Source organism: Calidris pugnax, unplaced genomic scaffold (assembly GCF_001431845.1).
Source record: "Calidris pugnax isolate Ruff unplaced genomic scaffold, ASM143184v1 scaffold70, whole genome shotgun sequence".
In the NCBI taxonomy this organism is placed as follows: domain Eukaryota; kingdom Metazoa; phylum Chordata; class Aves; order Charadriiformes; family Scolopacidae; genus Calidris; species Calidris pugnax.
Genome location: NW_015090862.1, coordinates 3,164,475 through 3,177,951, shown reverse-complemented (window position 1 = coordinate 3,177,951; position 13,477 = coordinate 3,164,475). Strand labels below are relative to the sequence as shown.

At 40.4% G+C, this 13,477-nt stretch overlaps 1 protein-coding gene across 1 annotated transcript in view; it reads right to left on the bottom strand.

The window, feature by feature from the left end:
• Positions 1–2,651: 2,651 nt before the first annotated feature.
• Positions 2,652–13,477, bottom strand: part of ANXA2 (annexin A2) — a 28,790-nt gene continuing 17,964 nt past the window's right edge. Inside the window, exons 5-13 of the mRNA XM_014944618.1 lie at positions 10,863–10,976; positions 8,817–8,907; positions 7,424–7,503; positions 7,032–7,091; positions 6,219–6,312; positions 5,406–5,501; positions 4,355–4,413; positions 3,599–3,721; positions 2,652–3,033 (exon numbers count right to left, since the gene is read on the bottom strand). Of these exons, the coding sequence (XP_014800104.1) occupies positions 2,974–3,033; positions 3,599–3,721; positions 4,355–4,413; positions 5,406–5,501; positions 6,219–6,312; positions 7,032–7,091; positions 7,424–7,503; positions 8,817–8,907; positions 10,863–10,976 (777 nt within the window). The 3' untranslated portion in view covers positions 2,652–2,973. The remainder of the gene's footprint in view (positions 3,034–3,598; positions 3,722–4,354; positions 4,414–5,405; positions 5,502–6,218; positions 6,313–7,031; positions 7,092–7,423; positions 7,504–8,816; positions 8,908–10,862; positions 10,977–13,477) is intronic.

Below are 13,477 nucleotides of genomic sequence, written 5' to 3'. Positions count from 1 at the left end.
TTTCTTCACTGAAAGGGTTATCCAGCATTGGAATGGGCTGCCCAGGGAAGTGGTTGAGGCACCATCCCTGGAGGTGTTCAAAAGACGGATTGATATGGTCCTCAAGAATATGGTTTAGTGATTTTTTAAAAAATTGTTTTTTTTTTTTTTTTTTTTTTCTGAAGATAAATAGATCTTAAACAGAGTAAAAGTCTAAATTATATAATCAGCAACTGAAAGTTTTGGGCTTTTTTATCATGGACCAGGTGGGGTCCATGTGTTCAATTTGCCCAGGGGAGAATTATTAGTAAAGCACTACAACACTGCCAAGCACTATTCTTCAAAGTATTCCTGACTTTCTAAGTCCTGGAGACCCGATTTTTGCAATACGTCTCCATGGACAGAGACCTACCTTGCATATTAGTGAGCCTGCAACCAAATGCCAGGCTCAACACCAGAGCTTGCAAATTTGTTCCTGTCTGGTACATCAGTAAGCCAGTAATGAAAAAAAAAAGAGAAAATAAAAAAAAAAAAATCATCAGCAACACCTTCAATTACATTCTAGAAAGCTTCTAGATCTCTAGGAGACTAATTTGCTTTCTAGTATACAGTCAGCAAAAATGGTCCTGGCCTTTGAAATCATGCCGGTTTATTTAACAACGCTTGCTCCCAAGGAAAGGCTGCCTGCAATTTTGAACATCCTGCAGCAGTGAGGCAGAGCACGCCAGCCATCAAATTCTAGTTGTTCATTCCACTGACTGGAAAAATGCCTGCCGTTTGATTTCTTTTATAGGGCCACATTTGAGCAAGCAAACTTTATAGCAATGACTTACCTAATTAGATTCAAAGAATGATTTGCTACCTCAGCAATAGTTTTAAAATGTACAAATCTAGACAGAAGCATTTGGTAAACAGGTGTGAATGACACTGCTCCATCAGGCATTAAATTGGAGCTGCCCCTGAAAAATTGTATCATTTGTGCACTTAAGTTACCAGTATTTTATCAACTACAGTGTTTTTACACCAAATATTCCTTGTAGTATACAGCCAAGGGTGTAAGATCTCTCACCCTTTTAATCGCAGCATGAAACAGGCTACTCTGTGCTTCTCGTGTCTTTTCTGAAAGGTTGATTTAACAAGTCTCAAAATTATCTCTGAGGAGTCTATCAGCCTTTGAAAGAGGGCTACAAACCAGGTAATGCCGGAGGGAAAAGAGCTGATACTTGCAGGCAGATTTTTTTATTTCCAAAGGAACAACAGCTGGAAAAGGACAAAATGCTTTTCTCTTATGCCAATTAATATTTATATTATAGTTGTACCCAAGGCCTCTCTGCTAGGCTGCGTGAGGATCCACAAGCACCCAAAGAGCCCTCAGGCTTGGCCCGGGCACAAGATGGCCGCTCCCCTCAGCCCTCATGCCTGAGGGCTCAAGCGCAACGCTCACAGCTGGGGGGAAAACTTTGCTCTTTACACCTTTTCCCTAACATTTGGGTATGACTTTCACACAGCAGTGGTAGATAATGTTAAAATGGGACAAGAAAAGTGCATTCTACCGGGCGAGCTTACTTCACCGCCGTCACAACAGAAGATTGAAACAGCTGCCAACACACAAGGGAAACGCGGCTCTTCGACGAGCTGCGGACGCCTCGCGCCCCCCTCACGGCCGGAGCCCGGCCCGCCTCGCGCCCCCCTCACGGCCGGAGCCCGGCCCGCCTCGCGCCCCCCTCACAGCCGGAGCCCGGCCCGCTGGAGGCGCGCGGTCTGTCCGCACGAGCCCGCGGCCGGGCAGCGCAGGGCAGCCCCACCGCATCCCTCCCCACCCAGACCGGCTCCCGGTGCGGGGAGAGGTTGGAAACTCCCTCCCTTGGTTCCTCCTCGCTTCCCGGCCTGGTCGGAGACACCCACGCGCCGGGTCTTCTGAAGGAAACACTTAGGTGGCTTAATTTGCAATAAAACAGAACTAATTTTCTTTGCAGCTAAGCCTCTTCTAACTGAACTCTCCGCAATTAACAGTATATTGTGGAGACACTGTTTGCTTCCAGGACTGGTCTGCAGAGAGGCTCTTGCTCATACTTACTTCATTATTTGCCCCCTTGGAGGGTGGGAGGGGGAAAAGCACAGAGGGCTCACACTCACAGGAGATGTGACCCAAAACTGACTACAGGGTATTCCACCCCATCTGCATCGTGCTCAGGATAAAGCTGAAGGATCAAAGGGTCAGACCCTTCCTTCAATGGCTGGTGTCCGAGGAGGACTGTGTTTGTCTGCCTTCAATCCTGATCTGTCTGTTCCTGAATCCAGTTCCTGTCCATCACCGAGTCCAGTCTGGGACTTGCCCAGTGATCCTGGGAGCTCCACAGGGTTTTGTATAGATTGTTATCTATTTCATGATTTCATTTTTATTTTATTAGTAATATTTCATCATAGTAGATGAGTTTTTTCTAAAATCTCAAGTCTCTCTCTCTTCTGCCTCTCCTTTACAGGGAAGGTGGGGTTGCTTCTGCTGAGAAATTAAATCATTATACAGGGGAAGGACTTTGAGGAAGATAAGGTTTCAGCCACAAGTAGTCAACCCTAGGAGGAAATAAAACAGCACAGAAAGGGGATGGCAAAGGCTAAATACATACTAATTGTCCACAGTTTTCAAATTAAAGGTCTGAAAGAGACCCGTCTTCAAGTAAAACTTCAGTTTTATTTATGTTTTATTAGAAACATCGCACAGAGAGGCAGAATCTTTCACAAGCACTTTTAACCTCGTTTATCTTTGGAAGGTTAGTTTCTCTGGCTATACGCTGTTAGGGACCTTTGGCAGACCCAAGCAGAGCACGGCTGCTGGGAGGAGCGCATGCAGCACCAGGAAGCGTACTACATCAACGGCCTTGCAGATATAAAGGCAAGCCAAGGCTAGCTAGGAAAGTCAAATTTTTCTGGGATTACAGTAAAATGAAGAGCAAAAAACGCGTATCTCTGGATTTGGGTTTCTTCCACCAAGTTTCAGTCCTCTCCACCACACAGGTTCAGCAACGCCCTCTGGTAATCCCCTTTTGTGTCTTGCTGTAAAGCAAGAGAAGAAAAAATACAAAATACATATCAGGAAACAGTCACAAAATATGAATTCTAAACCTGCGGGACAGACTGTGTTTCGCAGTTGAAGCCCTGTCAGCCTGGAGCCCCAAGTTAAATAAAACCTAGCACCTGTAGCTCCTGCCCAATTGCAGAAATGGATAAAAATCACTCTAGCTAAAATAGGCACTGAAATGAAAAGGGAGAAGCAATTTAGATGCTCTATTTTTATTCAGCAATCACAGAGAAAAATCTGGTTTTTCAGGTTTTTTTGTTTGTTTGTTTTTACTAAGGACAGGTGAACGGAATTCTCCTTCCTAACACATCAGCTGATTGCACAAAGCCTACATACACTGTCAAGTGGCTGCCAGGAGTTGTACCACCTGTAGACTGCAAAGTTAAAGGTGGGGTTTTCAATAGTGCACAGATAATAATGTATTTTTCTCATTGCAGCCTCTAAAACACCTCCCACGAATTCTAATGGTACAAGTAATCCATTGAAGGCTGCTGCCAAAATTCATACAAATGATTATAAAATGAAAGCTGAAAAACTTACCTGGATAAAATAATAGAGAGATTTTCCGTATTTCCTCTTGAATTCACTCTTAATTTTCAGCATGTCAACCTCACAGCGGGAGACCATAATCCTGATCAGAACCTTGTCACGGGTTCCCTTGCCCTACAAGCAGATACACATTCAGAACTGTAACAGCTGAAATGAGTAAGAGGCCACAATACCTAATGGTAAGATACAGCTCAGGCAACTGAGATGTAGCAATAAAAGATACAATGAATTAAACCTTCTAATCAAGGTCATTATTGTGATCCAGGAATTTGAGCATGAACATGCCTTTCTCATCAGCAGTGTTTGACCAACTTCCAGTCACAAATCTAGCTACTTAGACTGCAAGCAGCAGTTCTGGTTCACCAGGAGGTCTTCCAGGTATTGCCTAATGCCTGTCACCAGACGTTTCTCTTTCATCCCTTTCCTTGAGAAAATGTTTTGAGGCAAATTTAGTGTCCTATTTTGGCACTTCAATAAACAGCATTTTCTGCTATCAGCTCTTGGTCACCTGCAAAAGATGGGTCTAACTTTGCTAATTCTAATCAACTGATCTAATACAGATCATTATAATGAGACCTTTTTCCCTATGTTTCTTTATACCAGATGCATCTGAATAGATGGTCAAGAACGCTTTTCAACAATACTAAGTCATTGTTAATTTATTCACATGCCAATCACACCTCATATGATTAAAAGTGCCTAAGTAATCAAATTTTGATGAAACAATGTCAAGAAAAAGAACGATACCTTCATGGAATCATACAGTCTGTCCGCAAAATACAGCTGCTTGTTCTGAATGCACTGGACTGAAGAGAGAGAGAAGAACAGCTAAACATCCTGCCCATACATGGAACAGCAGAACACAGAATCTTGGAGCCATTTTTAAGGACGTGATAAGTAATCAAAACCAGGTTTCCAGCAAAGGTTTCTCCAAAAGGGGACACAGAGAAATTATTTTTACCTGAGTTGTTACTTGTTTGGCTAAGCTTGTAAGTGTTTGTGTTCATTCACAATCTGAGAAAATGTTTCCCTCCATCGGTAATAACATTTCAGACTGCTAGCCCTCCTCCACACACCACAGTTCACTCTTCCACTTCTATAAGCAACCTCTTTTCTGAAAACACTGGTTGTATGCTAATCCACAAGAAGTCTCTCATCAAGGTTGAGCTCTGTTTATTCTCCATTTGCATTACAGAGCTCTCACTTCACGCTTAGTCTGAAATGGATTTTGCTCTTAAAGAATTTCCTCTTAAACTTGGCAAGATCCTTGTCATCTTCTCATGCCACAGCACCAGCCTTACACCCTGCCTCCCCGTTTCAGAGAATTCAGTGCCAAATCAGCTCTTTTATTAGCCTCCGGCATCCTCCGCTGCCTGTCTTCTCTCACACACACACTGTTCTCTCTCCAGCCTGTGTCTATTTTGAATGCCTATAGAGCCTATGTCTATGCTGAATAATAACACGTTCAGCTATAGTTCCAACCTTTTTATTTGTTTGGGGAAACATGTTTGTTTCCCCTCTCTGCATCAGACAAAAGTGGAATTAAGAACAGATCACAAAACACATGCATTTTTGTTTTCATCTGGAAAGCAAGGTTTATATTTTGCAGAAGGCAAAAGTATGCTACTTCTCAATACCTGTAATATCCTAAAATACAATAGTAGATCAAATAATGCCAGCACTTCCAGTTTCTTTCTTTTCCAAGAACACAGAAGAAACTGGGCCCTATCCTTATCATGATACACTGCAAAAGCACTGAAAAAATCCTAAAGATACTCTTTGCTTCAGGGCAACTCACCAAGGTTAAGGAAAGCATTCTCCAAATCTCCCTTAACCTCTTTCTTGATGCTCTCCAACATATCATATGGGCTGTAGCTCTTGTACCTCTCGAACACTGTCACAAGAAAGAAAATAGGTGAAATCAAAACCAGACCAAGAACTGGTGAAAGTAACCACTCAAAAACACAGAGAGCGCAAGGCAGAGATGTACAATTAAAAAATATTCATCCAAGTCCTTCTGAGAACTTTATCTTAAGTACAGCCAACGTTTGTCAGCTGATAGTAAAGTGCTATGGCCTTTTTGTTTTTTCCCCTGAACACCTCCATAATCTGGTAAAATACCATCTTAATCCTGTACTAGTATTTTTTGAAACAACAGTGATTTAGGCCCTGAAAAGTCTTCTAATGGCTTTCCCATGTGCTTTGTACAGCAAGATCAGAGCTGCTTTTGAGAGTCTTCACTGTCAGATTTAAACACATGACACAGCTAAGCTACCCTAGGACAGAGGGAAAAGCTGAAGGACTCCTCAAGGTCTCTTGCAGCCGTATTTTCTAGATTTTCAACATTTTGTTCTCAGTGTATGTGACCTATAATTGAGCATTGTTACAGCTGTGTAAAAAAGAGCTCTACACACATTCTAAATGTGAGATTGACATCCACAGAAATAACTGTATTCTTTGAAAAAAATCAACAGCTTGGACGTGAATTAAGATTTATGAGATCTCCTGTGTTTTATGAGTGCTTTTCACACTTACTTCAATCAAATCTGTTACCAATTTGGTACAATTTTCTCTTACAGGGAAAAAAAATAATCCATCTCTTGATTAGTACCTTTCTGCAAGTGGGGGACGCTTCTTTCAGTCATAATGTTGATCCACTTGGGGACATCAGTTCCCTTTCTCTTCACACCAGCATCATAGAGCTCCTGGGGTTAGAATGAAAAGCAAAACCATGAAAATCAGGAATTACACAAGAAGCCATTGCAAATGTATGCAATTTCCTTACTGGAAAACAAGGACTACTGGAACTGGGTCAGTGGGAGAAACACAAAAGGACAAATGGTTGGGCAGACCACCAAGTACAAGATCTATGGATCTAATTTGAAACAAAAACTTATTACTTTATATTTACTTTTATCTGCAGGATTTACTCTGTATTTAGCTCTGTTTGCCTCAGCAGAACTGCTCTTGACAGATACAGGTGTAGTAAGACAGATACAGATGTAATAAAGAAGCATTGCCCGTCAACAGATGTAGTAAGACAGATACAATAAAGAAGCATTGCCAGTCACTAAGTTCAATGATACTTGCCTCAATCTTACACAATTACTTGGCTGCAACCAGTCTTCACAATGTACGTGTTTCTTTTTGTTAAAGGCTCTCTTTCTGAATACGCGCGAGGGAAATACTAGAGAGCTTCTCAATAGGTACTACTGGGTAGGTAGCCCATGAAAACTGGTAATGGAAGGTATCAAGATTGCAAGTGGCAGATAACTTGACAGCATGTAAACATTACTGTGCAAGATAATCTGAAATATACACATCTACTTTCATAAATGCTTCTTACTCCCATAGAGTTTGTACTTTCCGTATCCCCTAAAGCTTGATCAACTTAAGACATTTAATGGTCATTACCAGCACTTACCCTAGCGTCTAGGTCAATCAGCTCATAATCAATCACAGAGGTATCTTCACACCTTTTGCCCTTCAAACAAGGATAGCAGTATTTAGAAGAGGTTTAATAGACACAAAGCAGTTTGTTATATGCATGTTCTTTTCTCTTTGATTTTTTTAATCTGAATTTGCTAGATAAGTAACACTATGGTCCATCCCCATTACAAAGCTGCTGCTACGACTGCCGCATTTCTGTCAAAATACTTTGACCTTCAACATCTGAGTATTTTTTTTCCCCCAAAAGAGAATGAAACTACAAGGGAATTTAAAAATTAATCAGAAATCCAATTGTTTTACTGGCAGCCAGGCAGCTACCAAAGGGCAGGCACACTAGGCAAAGTGGAAAAATACAAACAGACCTACCTTGGCCAGGGCAACCATTAGCTTGCGGAAGTCACCAGATGTGTCTGATATAATGTCCTTTTCCAGTTCTGTCTTGTACACTAGAAAACAAAAAATTCTTTTCAATACTTCTTGACAAAAAGAACAGCTGCTAATGACTGTTTTATGCACATAACCAAACAGCTACCATCTAAGTCACGTGTGGAAGACAATGAAAACAATTATGTGCTCGTTCACAACAAACCCAACACTGCGACCAGTTAGTCATAAGAGTTCCTCTGCGATCCAAGCCTGTCATGGAAAGGTAACAGAAAATCCTAAGACTATTACAGGGAAAGGAATATTGTTTTAAGCTCAATTTCCTGTTAGATAGTTCTTAGCTACCAACAAATGTTTAGGCCTTCTCCATGGATTTATGGCTGGACAACTGCAATTACAAGTTTAATGCAAAAGACAAGAGGTGGTGGGAGAAACCAAAGGAATGCTGTACGTGATTCTGGTCTGGTGTCTAAACATTTTCACTGCTTTCCAAGTGGTAATACTCTATATTGCTACCAAATCACATTCTCTCTTCTTTTCAACAACCTGATCTACAGCAGCAATGTTCTCTTTGCTGATACATATTTTTTTCCAATACCAGCCATTAAGACTACATTGGTTTTCCCTGTGCTTTTTGACTTAGCCAGCACCTTACCAGAACTGCTTGACAACTATTAAGCGTTAGCACACAGCAGCTTCCTACATTTCAGTCTATTTGTGGTGAAGCTCAACTTTGAAGCTCAATGAAACAAAGAAGCACTAGACAGCTGCACTACTGCATTGCAATAAATCCAACCAGAACGGCCAATTAAAAAATATAGGGAACATTAAAGGAAAAGTAATATTTTTTTGAGGATGGATTTTAGATCACTTTTACATCTACTTGTAACCAACTAGGAATTACAGCTTCAATCTGATAATGTGCTTTATAAAAGTTCAAAAACAGAATATAAGCTTTTATGAAGTTTGATTTCATATCTTTTCTGGCAGCTCTACCAAATAACCATATAAGCACACCTCACTAGATTTTGGATTCACCTGCTTGTCAGATAACTGATCCTAGAATCCATAATCTAACATCATTCATTCTGTCACTATGCACAGAACGCATCTTGCTTACAAAAAAACCCCATTTAGATACAACTTATATGTAAATGCTCTCCAATTTGTTTGCTACCAAGCAACAAGATGAAACTATATAAATGCATACAAATATCCAGGACACAAGTACAAAACAGCATCTTACCTCCAACTGCCAGAGAATCAAAGCAGATGTTGTGTAAGAGACTCTAATAATCAAATTTACACTGAGGGGAAGTATCCAAGTAACTTAGTGTAAAAACACAGTACATTGAAACTTTCAAAGTAAACTTACTTTCCCTGTAGACTCTGTTAATTTCACTAAGCTCCTGGTTTGTTCGTGAGCAGATGATTTCAATGAGCGTGTCTTCATCAGTTCCCAGACCCTGCAACACATACATGATCAAGACTTCACTGGCAATTTTTTTCATTGTGTTCTGTTTCTTACCTACCAAAGAACTGTGTTCATGCTAATCTCGTTAGCATCATTTCCCAGCATCACCAGCAGACAGAAAAAACACTCTTCTGCCTCCTGTTACCATGCTGTTTGTTATGCCCATCTGTAACAGAATGTCATTTTGTGGCAAAAATGGGAATGGTTCACATATGACTACAAGAGAAGTCTGCTAGGTAATATCTTGGGAAAACCTCTCAGTCTTACACATGTGGAAACCAGAAGAAATTATGTGGAAAACTACCCTCTTGGAAAAAGTATCTCTACTGAAAAAACAAACAAACAAACCAACCCAAGATGAGAGGACTAAAACCAAGCAATTTTATAAAAATGGCTCACAGCTAAGAAAATTAGGAAAGCCTTCCACTGAGTGGTTCTAATAGGTATCTGGGGAAGAAATGAACGCTAACAAAATATAAGATTTTCTGAATACTTTTTAAGTGTTTCATAAGAATGTGTACCAGAAAAATAATTAACTCTTCAATGATAACTTTACTCAACTTTGATGCCCATGTCATAGCTTATTATGCTCTATGTATCAAGTCAAACTTAAGCTCAGGCAAATTCAGAAAATTAGATTAGGTGCTTGGGAGCTGGGAATAGCTATGGACAGAACAGAATATTCTACATTTGTGGCTACTCTGAGGTAATAGCTTGGTCTTTGGGCTGTAAATACAGCATAATTGCTATGTAAGTATATTGCTATCATCTTGAACATAAAATACTGGATGTAAGACATTTAAAAAAAACCCAAACTCACAACAAAAAACCCAAAACCAAATTTATTTGATTTACAGTAAATTACAGATAGCCTCTACCTAAACCAGAAGAGGGCAGCATCTGATTACTCAAAGAAGGGATTTGGCCCATCATTAAAGAGTTACCATCTCAGTACCGGGTTGGCTTTTTGGGTTCAGGGTTTTTTGCCGGGGGGGGGGGGGGGTATGGGGGGGGGGGGGGGGGGGGGGGCGGTGGCAGTAGATTTGTTTGTCTGTTTTTTAACTCCTTTTTCATAGCCTGGAGAAATTAATTAATTGGTTTTTTTAACCTTGTTCTGAACTTCAACAGATATACTTTAATATTTGGGTTTTAATTACTAAAAAAAAAATGAATACCCTGACTGAGAACATTCAGAATTTAAGTGATGATTATAAATACAAATTCCCAAACCTTAGTTTGCTTAGAAAGGTGATTGCAGTGGTATGAGCAGCTCTCGAAGTCTTGTTTCAGAGGCCTGCAGAGCAGATATTTCTAAACTAGCAATCTATTCCAGGCTTGCCTGTGATTGCAGGGGACTGAACACTGACTCCCTGCTGCGCTGCTTCTCCAAAGACTGGTTTTGATGCCCCATCCTCTTCCTCCTTGTGTTCTACACAGAGGCAGGTCTGGTACAGGATGTTCTTTCAAGATCAGTGATATGACCCAGTAACTGGAAACTACTGTTTAAGCTTATAAATGCCAGCAGAGGATTTAATGGCTCCAGCTAACAGCCTGCTTGCTTAATGTTGGTTTTTTTTAACTACGAACCTGTATATCACTTTAAGAGCAGTCAGCAAAGAAGCAACCAGCCAGAGCTATCAGTTATTCCTGATTTGATGAAAATTATTCTTTTCCTTAAAGAGAGGATTTAATTAACAGTTTAAAATCACATGGTTCCAGAATTTCTCTCATTTTAAATGCTTTGCAGCTGGGTACTTAAACTGTAGGACTAAAAAAAAAAAAAAAAAAAAAAAAAAAAAAAAAAAAAAAAAAAAAAAAAAAAAAAAAAAGAGAGTGGACATGTTTGAAAACTGTTGCCTTGGATATGAAGTCCATACTCATTCTTGAGACAGTGACATCAGACTAAGGGATTAATTAAATTTAACTTGAATTTCAAAGCTCATTTACCTTCATGGCAGCTTTCAATTCAGAGGCATCATACTGTGCTGGTGTCTTCAGCAAGCCCAAGATCACTGCCTCCAAATGACCTGACAGAGCAGACTTGAGTGCTGCAGAAAGTTCCTGTAAAAAAGGAGGGATGATGGAAGAAAAAAAAAAATTAACACTCGCTTTTGATCTCCAGAGAATTTAGCCTGTAGTACTTTAAGTCTCCAAGCCTGCAACAGTGTTTCTTACACAATTGACAAGGAAACAGAACATAAAGAGCTTTTCTTTTGTGAAAGCCTAAGAAAGAAATTAGGGCAAAGGAATTTTTTGTCATCCTTTGAAAATAAGAAATCCACTGGTGGCTGACAAAGTGCTGGGAAGCACGGTGCAGACACATCTGAACAGCTCAGTTCCAGTCTTGAAGCACTGACACTTTGTTGGAGCTAATAAGCACAGATGGATCTGAGCTCGACTCCCTGCGGTCAGTGCTTCTCCATCACACTCCCACAGTTTTCCCAGTAGCACTATATTATTTGTGTTTTTCCTATTATCCCAACCCTTTACCAGCTGAGACATCAGAAAACTGACTGCACAGTTATTCCACTGTACAGGCCCAGCTCCCAAACATCTAGCTGAAGAGAAAAAAATCATGCCTGAGCACAGAAAAATTATCCCTGTCTTCAAGGAAACTATCAGAAGTGTGTAGCCAAAGTCTCTATTGTTAATTGTAAGTCAGAGAGAAAGTAACAGTAACTTCACAGCATGTATGGAAATAAAGCAAGAGGTATGTCCTCTTTTACAGGTTTCATATGCAACTTGAATAATGCTAATGTCAGCTTCATTTTAGTGTAGTTACAGGGTTGAAATCCCTCCGGTCATGACTGGGGTTCACACAGATCAATGTATTTCCTAAGCTGAAATTAAGTCTGTAGCATTCAGAAGAGAATTGCTGCATTTGAATAGAACACTAACAATTTGTGAGTTTGAGGAGCTGGAGAAAAGGAGGTAGAGCAAGTGTCCTCAGCAAAATTGCAGAGAAGTTTGTACCAGAGACATAAAGAGCCAAGGCACGTTGCTTGATTCCAGAGTTGCCCATTTAATCCAGGGCACTAATATGTGCTAATACTGCATGCACTTACTGCATGGATTGACAAAGACCGTGAATGGGGACATCGAACTGCTTTAGTCTAAGAAACATTTTAGTACAGTAACTCAATTTTGGATGAAATGTTCCATCATTTATTCGTGTGAAAACAGGTTCTTCAGACGTTGGTTAAAACAACAAAGGTACTGCATATCTTTATAATAAGTTTTAGGACAATGCCCTGAATTCCAATTAGCTGAGTGAAATTTTTATTTTTGCACTTTGGTGTGAATGCTGAAGAACATACAAATCACTATATGTAGGATTTACAAAAATAACTGCAACAAAACATCTCAAGCTGAGTCAAGCACCTGCCCTCATATTAGCTGGCTTCTGGAAAAATAAGGTCTTCCCCCACTGCCAGGAAAGCAGGGTCTCTGCTCCAGCACTCTCTGCCATGGCTGGGAGCGCTCCAAGACAGAAACAGGAAGCAGATAGATAATTGACAGACATCACTAGTTTATAGATAGCAAAGAGAAAAGGTTTTACTAAGTGTTCCATATGAGCATCTAGATATTAGCAGTCTCTTTCAAAGTCAGAGATGATTTGTGGCAGTCAGGACTGACCAGACACACATGAAGACACACGTGCAGAACCCCCAGTGTTCACTGCTAACACTGGTGATGGGGAAAGATCGCACAGACCAAACACTGTTCCTCAAGATCACCAACAGTTTCCATTAGACACAGCTCAGTTTAGAGGATTGAAAACAGAGGTAGATCTGCAACTTTTTAAAATTGTAGTGATCTTTTGAGAAACCCTGCAACATGAGCAGCCTAGTACAACATGACACATTGCCAAAGAAACCTGCACAACCTCTTCCCGAAGAAAATGATGAGATATTGTCCCTAGAAGATATACCTTCAGGTCTTTTCATATCCCACTTCGTCCTCTCTTGCCATTCACTTGTTTATTTCACTGAGTGCTTTCTACTGCAAATTTCCATTGTTTCTACAGACTGTTTTATTCTTTGGCACTTGCTAAAGGTGATAAATTCAGTTTGCTCTTGGGTGGAAAAAGGGTGAGAGATATAATTAGATGAAAAAAGTTGCAGGTTTTCTTGACTGTGCATTTTTGTGGTCATGCAAAACATTTACCAAAGCTTTAAGTGGCACATTTCACTACTTATATGCACGATTCTCCCAGTGCCCACAGGATGTGACTGCCAGGGTGCAGACGTGCGCACACATGCATGTGTCCAACCTGTGCATGCTTCTGCATGTACCTGTATCAGTCATGCACAAAAGTTGGTGAATTTCCCAAATTTAACTCTAGATTTACATTGGGTTTCAGATGAGCATTCTGGGCTGCTACTTGAGGACTACCATTTGGGGTCTGGCAAACCTGAAAGAGACACATTCATCATAATCCTTACTCTATACAAGCTTCCTCTTTTTAGTGGGCATAAAATTTCAATTATGGTAAGATTCTCAAAACTTCAAAAGTCAAGAGAACAGCTCTTGCCTTCCAGATAGCAAGTCTCATTATGCAG